This window comes from Epinephelus fuscoguttatus, linkage group LG16 (assembly GCF_011397635.1).
Source record: "Epinephelus fuscoguttatus linkage group LG16, E.fuscoguttatus.final_Chr_v1".
NCBI classification, from domain to species: Eukaryota; Metazoa; Chordata; class Actinopteri; order Perciformes; family Serranidae; genus Epinephelus; species Epinephelus fuscoguttatus.
The window spans coordinates 9,172,661-9,192,180 of record NC_064767.1 but is presented as its reverse complement, the minus strand read 5'-3'; the positions used below and the strand labels follow the sequence as shown (position 1 = coordinate 9,192,180).

Here is a 19,520-nt window from a genome sequence, read left to right as displayed (position 1 = left end):
ACTTTAAAAAAATATCCCACATTAAGGTGCATTTAGGTTGAGATATCCTCAGACTGTCCCCCAGAGTAGATGTTTTCCCTGGTGATTTCAACAGTTGACACCCTGTGTGTGTGTTTCTGTGATCTGCAGGCCAAGAACAGAGCGATGCACTACCTGTACTACATAGAACGATACAACAACAAGACAAGTAAGTACAGGTTTTTCTTTTTTATATCGTTTAACATTCCTAAACGCACAGACATGGGACTCTCCTGAATAATGTAACAATCCTATGAGTTTATATTGTGGCAACAGACTGTGTAAGAGATGCAGCGTAGCCTTTGGGTCTTCAAAGTAAAGCCAATGAAGAAGTGCTTTAAACCTGCATTTCTTTTCCCTTTTCTCACAAGGGAGTGTCTTCACTGCGTGGAAAAAGAAGTCTGATTATATAGAAGTCTTTGAGAAAATAACCCTACTTTTCACCTGATTTATGACCTCCTAATGAGTTATGGTCTCACTCAATAGGTTCAAGTCTTCTCCATAACAGCATGATGTGCATTTTGTAAACTATGTCCCCATGCAGAGTAAAATAGACGATAAAGCTGGGGTGTGCTTGAGTGTGTGGTTACCTGATGATTGACACGTCCCTGTTGAGGCTCGGTTAAAATATCCAATTCATCCGATACAAAATGATCTTCATTTGAATGACCTGACATAGATTCATAAAAGATTCATCTCTTAATAAACGCTTTTCCCCATGAATTTGTGAAGCTTTAACCCCTTTAATATCGCTGCTAGTGAACGGGCCATGGCGCTGAATTATTGATGACTGTAATATTGAGAAGCTCCGACGTTACGGGTTTTTTTATCTGTAATTGCGAGTTTACTTGTTTAAGTTTTGGTGTAACTTATTGTCATGCTGTGTGTTGGCACTGCTGCGCCACTTTTACACACAGAAACACACACAAAGACGGAGTAGAGATGATGCAGTGGAGACAGAGAAGTGAGTTAAGTTTATATAGTGACTTTGCTGCTTTAACATCACTGTTGCTGCTCTAGAAACAACATTTAGTCATAAAATATTCAGTTTTAATCCTGTTGTGAATTTATTCTTTTTAAAAAATAATTTCTTGTTCTCTGAGAATCTCTTTCACACACTAGAAAACATTGGTATTGTAACTGAAATATCCCCAGTCGAATCGATATCGGAAATCAGAAATCAAATCGAATCAGGACCTTGTGAATCAAAATCGAATCAATTCAGGAAAATGGTGGCAATACCCAACCCTACAGGCATAGCAATGCATATCCTCCCCAGCTCAACCCTTTCACCCAAATATGGTCACTTCTGACCCCAAACAACAAGATGGCCAAAATGCCCAAATTCAAAAGGCTTCAAAGCTGCAGTCCACAAACCAATGGGTGTGGTCACACTGGCTACACCTCCCCTTTTTATACAGTCTGTGGTTGTTTTAACTTCTTTCTGACAAGTCATGTTTCGTCATCCAGTCTGGCATATGACAGCTTTTAAATATCATCTTCTCAACATGATCATCTTCCACTTGCTGTTAGCGGTGTACATAACACAATTTTAAGCTCAGTGATTGGATGCTTATTAATGAAATGCGCCCTGGGAGTCATAGTTTCCTCCTCCTCTGTCATGTTTATGCACACAGTCTTTCACCTTCGACTTTTTCTCAAAGAAGCAGATGTTTTCTTACACAGCTGATTGCCATTTGTGCTGATGATTCAGTTTCATGCTGATCCAAGCTGTAGAAGTGCTCCGACTGTGAGTCACACAACACTGACGACGAGAGAAGATGAATGGGACTTTACTGCAGAAGCTTTCCCGACTTCACACCTGTCACTCCACATCCTTGTCCTCTCCTTCATCTCTTCCACTCCTCCTGCTCTTTCCTTCGCCCCTCTTGTCCAGCACTCTCCCCTGCTCGCACTCATACAGGAGACTTAATGTAAAAAATGCATTTGTGATAAAGGTACGAGAGTTAAAATGCACCGCTTGTACTTTCTTATTGTAAAATGCCATTTGGCTCCTTGTGCTGCTGCTGGAGAGCAAAGCCAGAAAGATTAATGTGCGTGAGTCATCAGCCTCCGCCGCGCCCACCAGAGGAGAAAGTTAGTTTCCTGCTTTGGCCTAAGACCAGACAAGAAGGGTGTGTGTGTGTGTGTGTGTCTGTGTGTGCGGTGCGACATTTCCACCCAGTTTGAGCTCCAAACTGTGATATATTTAATTTTTGCAGGTTCATAGAAAAAGATATGCGGATCCTTCCACATGCCAGCTCTCACTGTGTCACCATCTGCATCCTGACCCAGCCGTCATGTGATCGGTTGTTTACTTCTTCGTCTTTTTTTTTAAGAAAGACAACCTTTCCATGGATACCAAATTAAATGTGACACGTACATCAGATAGCTTTTAGATCATTTTCATCACCTTTGTTGCTCACTCTCTGAAGTCATCGTCACCTTTACCAGCGAAGTTGTGCAGTTTTCAGCCCATCTGTTTGACAGTTAGTAAGATATCTAAAAACATACCCAGTGGCCAGATTGCCTGCAGGCCAAGTTTTGCTGGTGGTCCAGATTTTGGATTTGGTCCACCATGTGATTAACAGTTTTTCTTCCTGAATGTTAAGCCATGTCAATGTGTTGATTGGGAAGTCCAACATCTGGATGTCCCCCCAACTTGGCCGCTTAACGTTTTGTTTTGGTGGAAAAACAAACCACTCCACTGACCTTCCAGTTGTTGCTGTTGGCACCAGTATTCCCGCCCTCCCAGGACCCTGGGATGCTGTGTGAATATTCATGTGACTTGTGTTCAGATGAAATGGATGGACAATACAACGCCGAAGGGGAATTTGAATAAATTTGAATTTGGCACTGTGTTTAATTGTTTCTGTTTTGGACATTTTCCATTTTTTGCTGGAAGAAATCAAGACTGGGGAACAATCAGAGAAACAACTTACAGTCCTTTGGGTTCAGCTTTAAGAATGCAGTTGGTAACTTTTATGAAATTAACTTTTTGTCATATTTGCTTAAGCTGACACTACATTGACATAGACGCACGAGATAGATACCTGTTGGAAAAGATAAGGTACCTCCTCCTACTCATAGGAGTAGTTTTCATTGCAGATGCAGGGGACATTTACACCATGGAATTATGCTGAAAATGTGCAAATTGGTGCATAAAAATTCACAAGAATGCAAGAAATTAGGTGTTTCACACTCAAAATATTCTGGCAGAGCACCCCCAAACATCATGTTTCATGTGTGTCTCCCCTGTTGTAACCTGTTGCAGCAAAACCTACACATTTGCTCCCACTCGTGCTTCTGAAGGGCTTGACACACCGAACCGATGGTTGGCTGTTGCTCATTGTCGGGCTGTCAGTGAGTGTCTGTGGCCCTTGTCACTGCGGCATGTTGAATCACTGTGATTGGCAGTTCAGCTCACTAGAAGAGAATTGGAAGTGAGGAAGGTAAACAAAGAGCTAAAGTCGAAAGGGAGTGAGACCAAAACAAACTTGCTACACAAGGTAAGATTATTTTTCTTTAGTCATTGAGCTGTGTAGCAGAAACATCTGTGATGGTTTGTTATTGTTCACTGGCACACCGTAAATATGCTCCGTTCTTTTAACATTGCATTGTGTTGTTGAGGTGCTAACTGGCTAACTAGCATCAAGATGGTTCTCCAGTTTCCATTTTTGTGTGAGGATTACAGACTGCCGCCGTTTGCTGGTGTGGAGAGTGATTTCCTCTCACGCAGGTGCAGAACATACATGCTGGTTGGCCAGTGGTTGAAGTCTTTCCAGTGTGTTCATGTGCAATTTTCTGGCCAAGACACGGCAGCATGAGGCAATGTAGCAGGGGTTTTTTGTCGCTGCTAGTTCTCTGAAGTCGGTTTTGTGTGTCTGGGCCTGAAAGACATTTGCTCGAATCCTGCACAGCTCACCAAAAACAACAAATCAGGGCCAAGCAGTCTTTGATGCAGCTGTCAATTATGTTAGTAACTGCTCATGAACTGCAGCCAGATTGTCAAATTAGGCAGCGCTGATCAAACATGATCAAGATTCAGGTACTGTATTACCGATTTCTCTCCTCATATGTTTTCAGAAACATGTTTTAGTGTACTGTTTAGCTGTAAAATGAGAAAGTTTGCTTCTGCTTTTATTCACAAGGTAACGCCATTAGAAGCACTACGAGGAGGTAGATGAACATGATGTTTTTCACAGATCATCTGTGTCATGTCAGGACAGTTTCAACTATAACAAAAAGTAATTTTTAAGAAAAGTTAGCAACTGCAGCTTTAAGTCAGGGCAGACTTTAAATTGAGTGTTTGAGTTCGAAAAACTTGCAATTACTGGGAGACAAAGGAGCGTCTTTCATGGAGGACTTCGCCTTTTTTTTTCTATCTGCTTTGACTTTGTCGCTGTTTGGATCTTTGAGTCACACATCACACAGAAGACACACACACTGTTCTAAATGAACCTGGACCTCCTGCAGCCTCAGCAAATGTTCAGCTCCCTGTGCGGTGCGTCTGTCTGTGTGTGTGTGTCTGTGTGTGTGTGTGTGTGTGTGTGTGTGTGTGTGTGTGTGTTTGACATTTAGTTTCTGCATTTTAGATTTCTTCACCCAGCAGGACGTGTCCTCTGAGCACCAAATTTTCTACTTTTACTGCATCTCATCCGTCTTCTCTTCTTCTCGTCCCTCCACCCATAACTCACATATTCTGTTGTTGCAGCATCCAAGTACAAAACCTAATTTATAAAGTGTGTTAAATTCCAGCTGGATGTGCAGAGGATGCAGGGACAGCAGCCTGAGTGGTGTTTCAGAAGTGATGTGACACAGGAACAAGATTTTAACCTCGAGCTACAGAGCTGTACAGTTTTCTAAGGCTTTGTTCAGCAGCACCGAGCCCCCGCTCAGGGACTGTGTGTCTGAATAACTAATCAGCCACAGCTGCTGCAGTCAGCAGGAGATGCTGGCATGTGGAAGGACATCTGGTGGGCAGGTAGAGAAACACAAGACCTGAGGGAGAACAGGGGAAAAGATGCATAAAAAAACACAAGCGCCTTCACTTGGAAATGGCACAAAACACGTGAAAATAATGAGAACTGCGGACTAATGTGTGGCTGTATTGTTTCCTCCCTTTTTATAGTCTGCATCCAGAGAGTGTAACTCAGTTGTTTTTCTCTCCATCAGTTTACCATGACATCAACTCCAAGTTCAAGAGGACGACGCTCCGCATGAAGAAACAAAATGAGGGTATGTATTCATTTCATTAAGCATTTAGTTTGTAGGATGGAGGTTAAGCTTAATGTTGATAAACCTGATGGACATCGAACATTGTCTCTTTTTTCTGGATAATGGTTGATGCTAGAATGGATGAGGGAGGGATGCGTTACATCCAGGGGTATGTGGAAACTGGAGGAAAGCCCACATAGGGCCCTGGGCCATGGGCACAAACCAAGCCGACCTCCTGCCCTCCCTCTGGTTCTCCAGCAGAGAAGCAGAGCACAGCCTGGGTCAGTGGGGCTCGCTGGAAGCTGCTAACAGGCGGTGCGATGAATCCAGGCAGCTGAGAGTCAAGCCAGGGCCTGTGGAACATGCTGGAGGCTTTAGCAGGCCTGGAAAAGTAGTCATAGTGGGAAAGAGGAGAGCCAGGGCCCGGAGAGCATGTTGGAGAACCAGAGGGAGGGTGCAAGGTCTGCGGGCTTCAAGCCCACAGCTCAGTGCCCACTGTCGTCTGCTCTCCAGTGTCCACGTACCCCTGAATGTGGAGCTTTCAACATGCTGTGCAGGCCCTGGATCTCCTCCCAGTCGCTATGGATGCTTCTCCCGCCCTGCTAAAACCCCAGATTTTTACAAACAAAACATATGAAGAGTTTACAGCAAAAATCACAGCCGAGCATCCATCCTCGCCCCAAACCATCCATTCTAGCACCAGCTATGAAACAGCATTACCAAAATGTGTCGCCTGTCACTTTGCCATGCCGTTCATATTAAGGTACTGCTCTCCTGCTGCATGTGGAACATTTCCAGATAATCACATAAAATCAATAGTGTAAAATTACATCTGCCATGATAGAAGACTGTACGTGTGCTGAGCTAGATCATGGTGACATCAGCGTGTGCATGTTTGTGTTGACTCTCTCTCTCTCTGTGTCTGCAGGTTATGGTCTGCACTGCCACCGAGCGGTCATCACTCTGTGCAAGCTGATCGGCATCCAGGACTTGTACTGCAAAGTAGAAGGATCTGTCAATCTCCTCAACATCACCAGGGCCCTCTTCACTGGATTAGCCAATCAGGTGAAGTCATGTAGGCAGTTTGGGAGGGTTCTTAGTTACTAATGGGAACACACAGCTCTCTTAAAGGGAAAGCAGAGAATGAAATCAGAAAGGTGCCATCATCTCTAATATTTATACATGTGTTTATTACTTTCTCTCTGTTCCGCTCTCCGTCATCAGGCCCAAACATTGCAGAAGTTGTCCGTCTGAGTTGAGAGAAGTGTCATTTGTCTCGTCACTTACATCTTCTACTTCTTCTTCCACTCTGCAGGAAGTCCACCAGAAGCTGGCCGACAAGAAGAAGCTCCATGTCGTTGAGTTTCAGTCGCAGCAAGGCCCGCTGCCCATCGTGGTGGCGAGTCCCAAAGACGGGGCACAACCGGACCCGGAGCCTGAAGATGAGATCCCCAACACCCGTCTGCACTGGGACGACGTTCAGGCCGCACAGGGAACCAGACGCTCGATCTGGGCGGATGTCAAACGCACCATCTGGTAGTGTGGGACTGGGCCGATGATTCAGTCTGACCACAAGACAGATGATGTGACTGATGGAGGCCGCGATTGTCAGATGGGGGGTCTGATTTTTGGCTCTGCCAAGAAGAGCTGAAAATATGTGAAGAATAGGAACATTTGTTCTCAAGCAGAGTGTCAGCTTTGGTCAGTAAATCTAAATATAGTGGAGTGTGATCGTTTTGTCAACAGAGGACTGAAGTTACAGTTTGTCAAACTGAAGACATCCCATTTGAAAACATATTACTCCAGATACACCCAGTTACAGCCAGCAGTGTCACTAAACTGTTAATGTCTTCGATATCGATGTTTCCTTTGTAACTGTAAAAGAAAATCTATCATCCACTTGGAATTGTTGCAAAATATATTATGTATTAATGCAATAAAATATGCATCTGCATAAACATGTGTAGGCTAATACTCACCTCTGTGTCTCTGAAGCATGTTGTATCTATAAAGTAATAACGTCTGACAGGAGGTCTACACATTAGATCATGAAAATAATGCAGCTTTATTTAGCAAATGTGACCTTTCTCTGACCAGCAACAACAATGCTGTATGGACGCAGATCTTTGCACATGAAGTAGGTGATGGACTGTGTTAGATCTCAGAGTTTTATGGGAGTTTTGTCGAGATAAATGTGTCCAGTGTTAGTTGATTATTTGACGTAGTGGGTTAAACGTTAGCCTGGCCGTCAGCGGCTAACACTATCTCTGGACGGTGGGGTGAGGTGAGCCCTCATGTTCGTAGTATTTCCAGAGTATTTTATTCTCAAATGACACTGCTTGCAAATTGTTTCGCATATCCGAGTCCTCCTTTCCTTCTGTGTTAAAAAATGTCTTGTGACGATGCGTTTCCAATCTCTTTCTCTTCCTGCCAAATGCCGCTGACTGAGACCTCCGCTGACCTCACCTGGAAAAACACATCAGCACCATCTAGTGGACCGAGAAAGCAATTGATTTTTAGTATTCTAGTATCAAAAGTTGTATCAAAATGTGTATTTGCAAAAATGAATGATGATTAAAAGTAGATACTTGCCGTCCATGTATCAGTCTTTTATTAGTATTATTATTATTATTATTATTATTATTATATATGAATAGTTTTTCCACTAATGACAAAATTGTGTGCTAATCCAGTTAATGTTGAGATATTTTACTGGGTGAATGAAAACTTTAACCTCACAGTGGTGCCTCAAAGATGTACGGATTTTTACATGTGTGACTGGACTTCCACACTGGTTATTAAAAAATAAAAATAATTCATACAAATAACAGCAAATAAAAGAAGGACACAATCATGTTTTTAGCTATATATATTTTTTTAATTTCAAGAATACAAAAATGGCAAACTATACAAATTTCTGCCGTCAAGCTAAAAAATACACTTCACCATCCTTTAAGTACTGACGATTGGTTGGCATTAAATCTATATGACAAAGAAATAATTGGCAGTTGATAAAAAAGAAAATCTGAAAATCAAAGACGTATTTTTCAAGTTACTCTTTAGTTCTGTAACTGAAACAAACGTCTGTCAGTCTGATCACAGATGACAAAGGGAAGAGAGTCGGCTCCGATTGCAGCAAGAGACAACTGTGTCAGAATATGCCGTGTAATAAAGCTAACAAAAAGGTTTTAAACTTCATTTATGTAAGATTGGAAATGGGAGAAACAGCTAGTCAGTTCTGCCCACAGACCAGTACCTCTATGGAAACTCAGCCTGCAGTAATAACATTCAACCATATCCCATGGTTTTATAAAAAGTCTAATAAATACGACTTAGGTGATAAATGATGAGTGGCTCAAATTGATATGTGGTTAAAAACATTTCTTACACTGAACAAAACAAAATAACTGTAGTTTTACCTACTTTATAATTTTGCCTCACTTAAAACTCAATTTGCTTCATTATGCACTTTTTTCTGCATGTTTCAATGTTTTATAGTGCGTCACTAAACATTATTTAATGTCCCAAAATGGGGCCTAAAACCTTCATTATGAATCCGACCACTTTCACGCACACATACACACACGATGCACAGGACTTCTTGGACACACGAGTCTGCGATTCAGCATCGCTCTTCAGAAGTTCTTCCATCGGATGGAGGAGAGGATGGCGTGGAGGAAGTAGAGGAGCGTGGCCACGAAGGCAAACACCTGAGACACACAAGTGAACACAGAACAAAGAATTAAATCTACTTTATTTTAGGATCACTGTGTGATGTGAGGAGGATGAGGTTTTGTATTTTGCTGTTTTGCTTTGCACACTTTTGGAGAGATACACTTTGTCGCTGTGTTCCTGGGAGTTAAATGAGAAGACTGATGCCACTCCTGTAACTCTACCATGAATTTAAAGAAGTTGAAGTTAGCTTAGCACAAACACTGGAAATAGGGAAACAGCTGTCCTGGATCTGTTCACGGTTACAAAATCTGCTTCACAACATCTCCAAAGCTCAGAGTCATGATCTTTGTTTTTTTCTGGGGATTAAACATGTAAGATATAATGTGTTAGTGGGCTTTAGAGATGCTGATGGGAGGCTGACTGTTTCCCCTGTTTCCAGTCTTTGCCCTAAGCTAAGCTAAGCTAAGTGGCTGCTAGCTGCAGCTTCATATCAAGAAAGAATAAATCAAACAGTTAATTAGCTCCAGTGATGTAAACATACTGGTGTTTATCAGTAAATAATGTGCAAATTGTTGATACTCTGTCATGAAATCAGTTCTCACCACAGCAGCAATGTCAATCTGGTAGATTTTTAATATGCCTCCTTTCTTCGTCATGGTGATGAAAGCCAAATCCACCCCGGCACTGAGGTAGAAGAACGCTGCCAGGCCGTGGTAAGCAAAGTCCTGGACACAGACAGATTAAATATTATTACACCATGGCCATAGCTCGTCACTCTTTCTTTTTATTTTAAACCCTGTGTCATTCTTTCTTTCTCTCAGGTCTTACAGCAGCGGCCCAGCCAGAACTGTTCTTATGACCTCCAGCAGCGAAGATGATCATCCAGAGGAAAGTCAAGACGAAGCAGAACACAGAGACAAACATCACCCAGCCCAGAGGGTTCGGCGGGTCCACGTGGGTCGACGCCACCAGGATCCACACCAGACCACCAAACACCTGCAAAGATGGAGGGAATGGGTGGACAGATGGTATTGTGATTTTTGTAATGTTTGTGCTATAGTGACCTTAAACTAGGATTATTGGGTTGTACTTGAGCGTCTGTACCAAATTTCATGGCAGTACATCTAATATGGGTCGAGTCAAACCGTATGGTGGCACTAGATGAACAATCAGAAGGATTTATCCTCTGGGCACCATGAATGTCATGCTGCTAGTATGATTAGAAGTTAAGATACGTTATTTCAGATTATCTGTTAAGATAAAAGAACATGTGTGTGCAGTGAGTGCCACCAAAGTTGTAAATCTACTGTGGCTACTGCCGCCCCAACAAAAAACATTTACAAACTCTCAAAACTGGTGCAATAAGTCTAATTTTTCCAGTCCTACGCTCAGCACTTCCCAAACACATGCAAATTGCTAAAACTTTAGTATTTAATCACTTCGGCATGAAGAGTTTTAGGCACTGATGAGTAGTAGCGCACCAGGGCATCTCAACTCAGCGAGGTCAGAGATTTGCCGTGGAGTTTTCGCCACAAATTCAGCTTTACACGAGGTGAGCACTTGACCCTTCGCTACGTCCCGCATGTCGTGTATTGATGATACTCGTTACCTGGAGAGGTTGGAAAAAGATATACGTTTCTTCCCTGTTCTGAAACCAAAATCAAACCCTGAAAAGTGTAGGGTTAGCTAGCTAGCTACTGAAACACGGTTCATCTGCACACACTGTGATGCCACACAGCTGGTTTAGTATCAGCAAAATTTCCCTTTATATTCATTGTCTTGTGTGGCGATCAGCAGTGATGTGGTGGTTCACTTTTACACTGTGATCTGTAGCCTATAGTTCGGCTTTAGCTTCTAATTATCTTTGTCTTTTTAACCTGTTGTTGCTGCTGAGTCAGTTTGACATCCTGGATATATCCTTCAAACACAGACTTTTTGCAGTGGTGTAATTCCCTGAAGATGTGAAATCCTACCACCAGCAGCAATATGTTTTGATACTCTTAGTTTCTGCTCCTTGAGTGGGCTTTTTTAACCAAAATGACCTGTGACCTACATGCATATTTTCATACTGTATCTTCTTTTTTAGTTTAATTGGCTCTCAGTCTAAGATATGACCCCTTTTAGTTTCTCTATTAAAACCACCCTTGGAAATAACAATGTAGAAGTAGCTTTAGGTACCGACACAGCATAAGGAAGCCTGTGAGGTTGTGAATCGATGAAGTGTGACATGAGACTGTTCCTGAGTGAGGATCAGATTCTGTTAAAAACCTGTTTTTCTGTCATGATAACTGATCCGAGTGTTGGCTCCTCTTGCTGTTAAGCCATCCTTCACTGCCATTATTTTGGCCTGGACAGTGCTTGATAGGCCATCTGTGTTGTTGATTAAACATTACACGGCTGCTATGAGATTTACACAGCAACACATGGGTCAAATAATAATGTCAAAAAACAAAATTGTAGTGCCATTAAAGGCAAGAGCTCGAGCTACAGTATGAGCTGGGAAACTAAACTGACAAACAACAGGCGAAAGTGTACAAAAGCTCAAATCTGAAGTGGATCAAACCCATAAATAAATGAAAGGTCAAGAATTTGCATGAAAAACAGTCTGCACATAACAAATCAGCAGGATCACAACCACATGTGTCTCAGTGTTGACTGAACAAACACTTCTCTTTACTTTCTATATATCTCTGAATACAGGATGGGCAGTGTTTAGTTTGCCGGGTTATTTTTGATAGCGCGTTAACCACATCCGTGTAGTCGAAACTCTCTGGAATTCATAGTGTTGCATTGTGTCACACAACCTGGCTGATGCTGTGGGCGTCTTAAAGTGAACGCACATCTTAATCTGAACGCAGCTTCATCTTTGAGAAGGCTTTGTGTCAATGTAACCACAAGTCATGCCTGATTTAATGACTGTTGACCCAGCCTCGGTACAGAATCAACTGCTGCAAACATAACAGTATGTCCAGATGACGTCATCGTTGCCTTGTGCTGCATGGTGACAGGATTTCGTCAACACTCCTCTGTCAGACTCATTTTAAAGGTGCCAGAACAGTTTCACGTTTCACCGCCGCACACCAAAAAATAACCACAATATAATAAATATAATAAACCAAGCTACTTTAAAACTTTTCTTTTTAATTCTCAGTTTTGAATTAAAGCAAAGTCAAGACACTGACCTCTTGCTACGTGCGGTTCTGTTTGCTGTGACAGAACTTCATGAAATGTTTAATCTATAGGTTGATATGATGAAATAAAAGGTGTGCACCCCTCTTGAGGCCTAAACAAATATTTATTCAAAATAAAAAGGTCATGGCATTTCACTCTCACCAAATGTATCACATGTTTACGGTACACTTGCGTTCTAATGAGCATTCAAATAGTGATTTGTAAAACAAAATACATCTGGCCTTTTAGATATAACTGCATTTCAGTGACTTTATTTCAATGTGCTGTGACGGGCTGGGCTGTGCTCCCAGAGGAAAGGAAAATTCAAATGAGTTCTCTTCTTTGTGGAGCCTATTTCTCCGAGACGTGACTGAGCTCAGTATAACGTCAATGTGAGATTTTAAACATTCTCTTATACTTCCTAATTTCAGCTCCTGAGAAATCTCCTTCCTCTGATAAGTCTGATAATTTAAGATCTTAAAATGCGCGTTTTCCTCTCTCACTACAGTGCTCCTTATTTGTTTGAAATAATAAGCTCTCGAGATGAGAGTAAGATCCAAAAGAAGGCTTGACTGGCCGATTGATTGACAAATGAGACTGCACAATTTCAGAAATTTCTCTCAGTGATCAAATTCAAGTCTCAGATTTCTCCTTAGTCATTAATTCAAGGTCCACACAGGTTAAAATATGTCTCTGTTATGTCTCTCTACAGCAGGAAACGGCACTTCAAAATAAAAACTCTGTGCCAGAAATTCACTGTAATTAAAGATAAAGGGCGTTTTTTTACACACTTGACTGTGTGTGAGTCACTTGTGGACCATTCAGAATTGCCCCACAACCACCCACTTTTGGACCAGGACCCACCAGTTGGGAACCACTGGTGTATTTTATCAGTTTTCAGAGTTGAGAAGCCTACGAGCACAGCTAAAGAACCTCTACTGATTTATTCTTTTTCCTCCTTATTTCTCTGAAGGTAGAGTTCAGGAGGAACAGATCAGAGTTCAGTGATCTCCAAATAAGAAGCTGATTTATTTCTGATGAGACAATAAAAAGACTGTCAGCAGCAAAACTTTTCCTCTGGGTTTTGCCCTGCAAGTCACCAAAACGATGCTGATTAGAAACTCAAACACTCAACACAGGTGCACTGAATCAGCTTTGATTAGCCGACGACTTCAGGCACATAAAAGAGAGGAAAAAAGCAATAAGACCTCTGATAGGGTTAAATGTTTAGAGCCCAGTTTTGTGGATCAGAGAACTACTGGTGGTCGTGGTCACAAATAAACGTCAAAAGTGCGGAAAATACTGTACAGTTGCTGAATTTAGCATCAAATCAATGCAATCTACAGTTAATCTGATGATTTAGTGCTCATGTCTTGATTTCTCGAGACAAAATTCTGTCATTAGGGTGAAATTATTTCATTTTTTTCCCCTATTTATTTCTGGAAAAATCACATTTGATGACAGTTAATGTAGTTAATGTAATATCACCTGCATTACAAACAGGTGAACTTCATTGTAGTGTCAGATAGAGTTTTCTTTATGTATTGCAATTTAGAGTTTTACAGGCAGATCACACAGAAGAACATTTTGCTGCTCATAATGGTCAGAAATAAATTATCTTCTTATTTGTAGATCAATGAATTCTGATCTGTCTACATCAGGAGGAATAAGGAGCAAAAGAGTAAATGAACAGGAGTTATTTTGCTGTGCTCACAGGCTTCTCAGAGGTTTCTCAACTCTGAGAACAGATAAAATACAAAGACTTGAATACTAGCCCTGAGACAAATTTCTGAAACTGTGCAGGCTCATTTATAAGTCTTGCTGTTATCTCAAAGGCTGATTGTTTCAGACAAAGATAAGTGCAGTGAGGAATTAGGATCGAGCTGAGACAGGAAGAAGGGTATTTCTCGGGAGATGAATATAATAAGTATGGGGAAAATTGTCAAAATCTCATACTGACAATTAAATTGAGCTCAGTTATGTCTAGCAGAAATGAGCTGGGCATGGATCTTATTTTGAATTTTTCTTTCCTCTAGGCAACTGAGGGACTTAAACTGTCAAAGGAGAATATTGGTAAACTGTCAAGTTGCTCTTAAGCAACTCTGTATGCACTTCACAGATGCAGATGCACATTACTGAGTGTGCAGATGAGTCTCCCTGCAGCTCTGAGTGGAAGCACGGCTCGATAAAGACGGGTATTAGTATCATGGTACTACCCTTCCCTTGATAAATAAAAGCTAAAATAAACACTCTAATACATGTGGGTATAATCATCAGACAGTGACACTAACACCTGCTGCAGTGCAGTCATGTTTCCATCTGTCACATGAGCAGTTTCTATCTTTTGTCATCATTCAGGGAGAAGAAGAGCTGACCGCATTCTTCCTTAGATTAGTAGCACAAATACAATATGAGCGAAACGTGAGATGTGAGAAGACGGAGGAAGGTGCTCCTCCCGTGTGAGGAGGATATTTCATCTCCTGTATCACCAAAATGCACATTTTTGCACTTTTATTTAAAAAGTTCAAAATCAATCTTCAACTATTATATTTATTTTGAGATTTGCCACCAGAAAATTAAAACAAATTCTGGTGTTTTTTTGGAGGCTGGCATCTAAATTAGGTTGTGAAGTTATCACGTCATACAGGCATGAGCTGCAGCAGAGGAATTCATATTATAATGTGCACCCATTTTAAAAATATCACACATTTTATTTATGTGATGACTGTAAAATGCACAACTGAGGCCACAACAGCATGCATGTGCCTTTTGTCACTTAACCTGATTTTAATTTGTATTAATTTAATGTATTATATGCATCATTTTGTAAGAACTTTTGAGATCTATAGCGATGAAATTCATGATAATTTCTTTTAATATTTGTTGTGTTTAAAATACTCTAAAGTCAAATTAGTTTATTCTAGAAAAAAAGGGAAACAAAAACTGATCCTTGGTGAAAAGACTCCTTTCATAGCTGCCTTCAAGGTCAGCTACTCCGTCCTCTGTCTGCACTCACCAGTTCAGGCAGGTAAAATATATCCGGGGCCGTGGTGCATATCCCCAGACCGCTGGGCAGGCTCCCCATAGGCTGAGCAGTAGTTGCAGCCATCTCTGCCTGTTGCTTCTCCCGGTTCTGAGTCAACAGCGAGCGTCCTGCCCTCTCCTCTGAAGTAACGGAGCAGCAGCAGGTGTGACTGACCCTTATAGGGAAGCTAAGGTAGCAGACAAACCCGTTCTGCTCCCGTCCCACAGCAGCTCCTCTCACTGGCACAAACCAGACACACCCTTCATCTGACAGCACCTATAGGCTGCCTGCTGCTTCATGTGAGCTGCTGACCTGTGAAAGGATTTTGAAACAACCAGAGGAGGAATTTTGTGTCCCGGGGCCACAGTGAAACCCACGCAGCTGAAATAGCTTTATTGTTGCTGCTGAGCGAAGAAACAGCTCAGTGAGTTTTGAGGTCTGACTTTATGACCCTTACGCTGTGTTCGCTCAGTGCCTGCAGCCTCTGTTTGTATTGAACACAGGAGTTTCTTCTCATTATATAGATGCTCATGAATGGTTTTATGGGTGAAGACGTTTCATTTCAACCATGTCAACCTCACAGACACACACATTTACTTCAAAGCGACACTAATCAATATTTTTATGTTAGCAGTGCATCTAATGATTATGTATAACGTGAATTAAATCACTCAAACCCACAGACCCTGGTGGTGTCTGACCCTGCGTTTTAGCATCTTTCAGCTCATTGTTTTGGTTTTTGTTTTTGTTCACTCCCTTTATTGACAAAAAAATCAATACATGCTACTTTAAATTTTAAGATTTCGGATTTTTCCAAACATAACGTAACAAATCAGGCTAATTTCCAGACAAATGTGCATCATGACAGCCCAATCGCCAGAAAAAAAGAGGAGACATTATATGTTTTTGCAAACCATGGATACATTACGTTTGCACATTACTATAGAAGATACATTGAAACTTAACATTTCCACACATTATGGTTATAAAAAAGTTTATGTTTTGGCTTAAAGTATCTGGTTTTGGGGGCACAATCCCAGATAGAAAAGCAGCAATGTCTCAGTAAAAGTTGCTGTGTGTCAACACATCACTACAAAACACCTACGTTTGGAGCCTGAAAAGCCGATGGTAACACAGCAATGACTAAATCATAAGCATTTTTGTTGTTTGTTGGTCTTGCAAAGTTTTTAGGATGCCACTTAGGTCACACGCCATCCATCCCAATGACAAAGCCATCTTAAATATTACGTCACTTCAGAAATGTTGCTATAATACGTATGAAATTGTTTAAATGTAAAGTATTCAAGGTTTGCAGAAACATACAATACCAATATTTGGGTAATACTGGGTTTGTGGAAACGACAAATGATTTTCATGAGGAATGGTGGTTTTTAATATTAACATGATACAGTTTTTTGTAATTGTGAAGCTGCTATAAAACTTTTTAGCTGATATGTGATAGTTGCAGCACTCAAGACGAGTAACCTGAAAATTCTGCTGTCAGTGTTTGCCTGGGGGAGAATAGTCACACCACAGCTTTTTTCCTATTTACACCCATCCCTACAGCGAGTTATCATGGATCCCACTGTGTGCTGTGATTAGTTTGTATTCGTCTCAGTGACAAATTGAGGTTGGAGGCGGTTAGGATTAGAGCAAAGAGGTCATGGTTAGGGATCAGGGGCGATTGCTCTGAGACAACACACACACATTGGCTGTTTGTTTCTACCTCTCCCCTCGCTGGAACTAGTGCCGTAGAACCCTCGGACCTTCCGCCGCCTGCCTCCGCCTTGATTAAACGGTGAAAATAAAATAAAAGAGGGAGACAAGTTTTCCTATTTTATCTTATTTTGTTATATTTCTCCTTCTCCCCTCGCTGGAAGCCTCGGACCTCCCGCCGCCCACTCCCATCTCAAACACAGAGGTCTCTCTCTCCGCGGAGCACCCACGGCGCACGCCCGGCCTGTTAAATAGCCTGTAACCTCTGTGTGACACAAACTCAGTGCTTTAGTAATTAGTCGGGCTCGTTTCGGTTTCGGACATAACAAAACAGAATGACTGTCAGGTTTGGACAGAAATATGCGGCCCGTGCTGCACTCTAACACACACACACACAAACAAGGAAAATCGGACATTATCATCAATTTATAAAAAAAACCCGGACGCCCCGGACAGGACATGCAAAGTGGACATGTCCGGGCAAAAGAGGATGTTTGGTCAGCCTAGTCTAAACCCCTTTGTGACTGACAGCGCTTTGCATTTCGAGCTCAGGCCCATGCGGATATTTGTGAGTGGAGTCTTCTGACAGAGTGCCGTCTGGAGTTCCTTATTTCCATAAGCGATATAAGTTAGCTCATTTTCAAACCAATCTGAGACTCTTTGAGGTGTGTTTTGCTGTGGTTCTATGGCATGAGCGTGGCTGAAAAACGGCTTCAATTAAATGTTCCTTTTATAAGTTACTGCCTTGCTACAGTATGACAAATTGTATGATGTAAACTTAAAGTGAGCTTCCCCTGTTTGAAAGACCAGCAGCACTGTTAGGGATAGTAGAAGCCAATCTCTTATATTCTCTGAGATTTAGGTACTGCTGGAAAGTCAGGAGATTAAGTTTAAAGAGTGAGGGGAGGAAGATGAGGTGGATGAATGGGACTTTAGTACAGTAGACTAGAGTGCTGCGCTAGTCTAATTATTTTTGAGACCTAGGCCTTGTTGACTCATTATTTTCCGTTTTCAGGATGTATAAAGCCGCTGAATGCCCACTGTGTACACAAACTGTGTACATAAATAGAACAGCTGAATAGATCCGTTCATGTTAACATCATATTTCAGTGTTGCCACAATAGCCACATTGGCTACCACAAATAGCATTGTTGGCTACGGACAACTGGGTTCTAACAGCAGCTGCCAAAATTCAGGCGTACTATCCCAGAGAACTTGTGTCCCCAGGCTACAGTATATGATACTAACAACACTAACCTGACAGGACACTGCTGGTAAGTCAGGGCAGAGACAGAGAGGAGGAGACAATAACCCATTCTGCAGGTTCATTAACCCCTTAGTGTGTGCTCTGGATCAGTGTACTGCTCAGTGTTTTACACATAAAAATTGTTTCACTCAAACTGAAGTTACACTGTTTTGATTCGACAGATTCGAGGTTTAAGTTAAAGATGTGACATATATCAATTTCAATCAATAGATTTGTCAAACTTTGGTCACAAAGTTGTTAAACTCTGTGGGCACTTCTTTCTTTACAAGATAATCCAGCCACCTGACAGGTGTGGCATATCAACATGCTGATTAAACAGCATCATTACTACACAGGTGTGTCTTGGGATGGTCACAATAAAAGGCCACTCTAAATCACACAACACAATGTCACAGCTTGAGGGAGCGTGCTATTTGCATGCTGACTGCAGGAACGTCCACCAGAGCTGTTGCCTGTGAACTTAATGTTCATTTCACTACCATAAAACGTCTACAGTGTTGTTTCGATGAATTTGGCAGTGCATCCATGTGGCCTCGCAACCGCACGTCAGTTACAACGACAAAACTCTGGTGATGATAACGAGCATGCAGATGAGCTTCCCTGAGACAGTTTCTGATGGTTTGTGCAGAAATTCTTCAGTTGTGCAAACCAATTGTTGCGTCAGCTGTTCAGGTTGCTGGTCTAAGGCGATCTTGCAGGTGAAGACACTGGATCTAAAGGTCCTGGACTGGACTGGACTGGACTGGTTACATGTGATCTGTGGTTATGAGGAAATGGAAATGACACTGGAGACGTCTTCAGGAGGTGAAATGAACATTCAGATCATGGGTGACAGCTCTGGTGGACATTCCTGCAGTCAGCTCCCTCAAACATGTTGTATGATTTTAAATCTTATTGTGACCACCCCAAGGCACACCTGTGTAGTAGTGATGCTGTTTAGTCAGCATCTTGATGCAAGTAAAATATCTATTGAGTGCATGAAAAAGTCTTTGATCTTTAACTTAAACCTGTGAAAAATGGGAGCAAAAACAAGTGTTGCGTTTAAATGTTTGTTCTGTATTAATGTAGTGTTATATAAAATGGAGAGTCAACCTCTTATACAGGCTACAAACAAGCTGTGATAATCACGAGATGTATTTTTTTTCTAAATGATAAACAGGTGAACAAGTCAAGTTAATTCTATTGTAACGAAACCTTTTCTAATCTGTGTTTCACAGTAAGCACTCACCTCATGAACAGAAAAGCCACAGTGTTTCAAATAATTTATTTCACATCCCAAAAACACCTGTAACGTGAAATCTTCTGAATATTTACATTCTCAAATTTCTGGAAGCTCTCATAAAAACGTGGAAACGTCCATTCATAACATGCATCAAAACGGAGCCTTTAAAAAAAACATTGGGTATTAAAATTGAATAAAAGGACTTGTGG

At 41.5% G+C, this 19,520-nt stretch overlaps 2 protein-coding genes across 2 annotated transcripts in view; one reads left to right on the top strand and one right to left on the bottom strand.

Annotated features, from left to right (window-relative positions):
• Positions 1 to 7,835, top strand: part of mrps5 (mitochondrial ribosomal protein S5) — a 37,875-nt gene extending 30,040 nt beyond the window's left edge. The window contains exons 9-12 of the mRNA XM_049600130.1: positions 130 to 187; positions 5,194 to 5,256; positions 6,164 to 6,300; positions 6,551 to 7,835. Of these exons, the coding sequence (XP_049456087.1) occupies positions 130 to 187; positions 5,194 to 5,256; positions 6,164 to 6,300; positions 6,551 to 6,775 (483 nt within the window). The 3' untranslated portion in view covers positions 6,776 to 7,835. The remainder of the gene's footprint in view (positions 1 to 129; positions 188 to 5,193; positions 5,257 to 6,163; positions 6,301 to 6,550) is intronic.
• Positions 7,836 to 8,119: 284 nt separating this feature from the next.
• Positions 8,120 to 15,296, bottom strand: LOC125903302 (myelin and lymphocyte protein-like). Its single transcript, XM_049600135.1, has 4 exons — positions 15,098 to 15,296; positions 9,739 to 9,906; positions 9,513 to 9,635; positions 8,120 to 8,945 (listed from the first exon to the last, which is right to left on the bottom strand). Exons 1-4 carry the CDS (start codon positions 15,188 to 15,190, stop codon positions 8,871 to 8,873), a joined length of 459 nt encoding a protein of 152 aa, XP_049456092.1. The 5' UTR covers positions 15,191 to 15,296; the 3' UTR covers positions 8,120 to 8,870.
• Between the last annotated feature and the right edge of the window lie 4,224 nt (positions 15,297 to 19,520).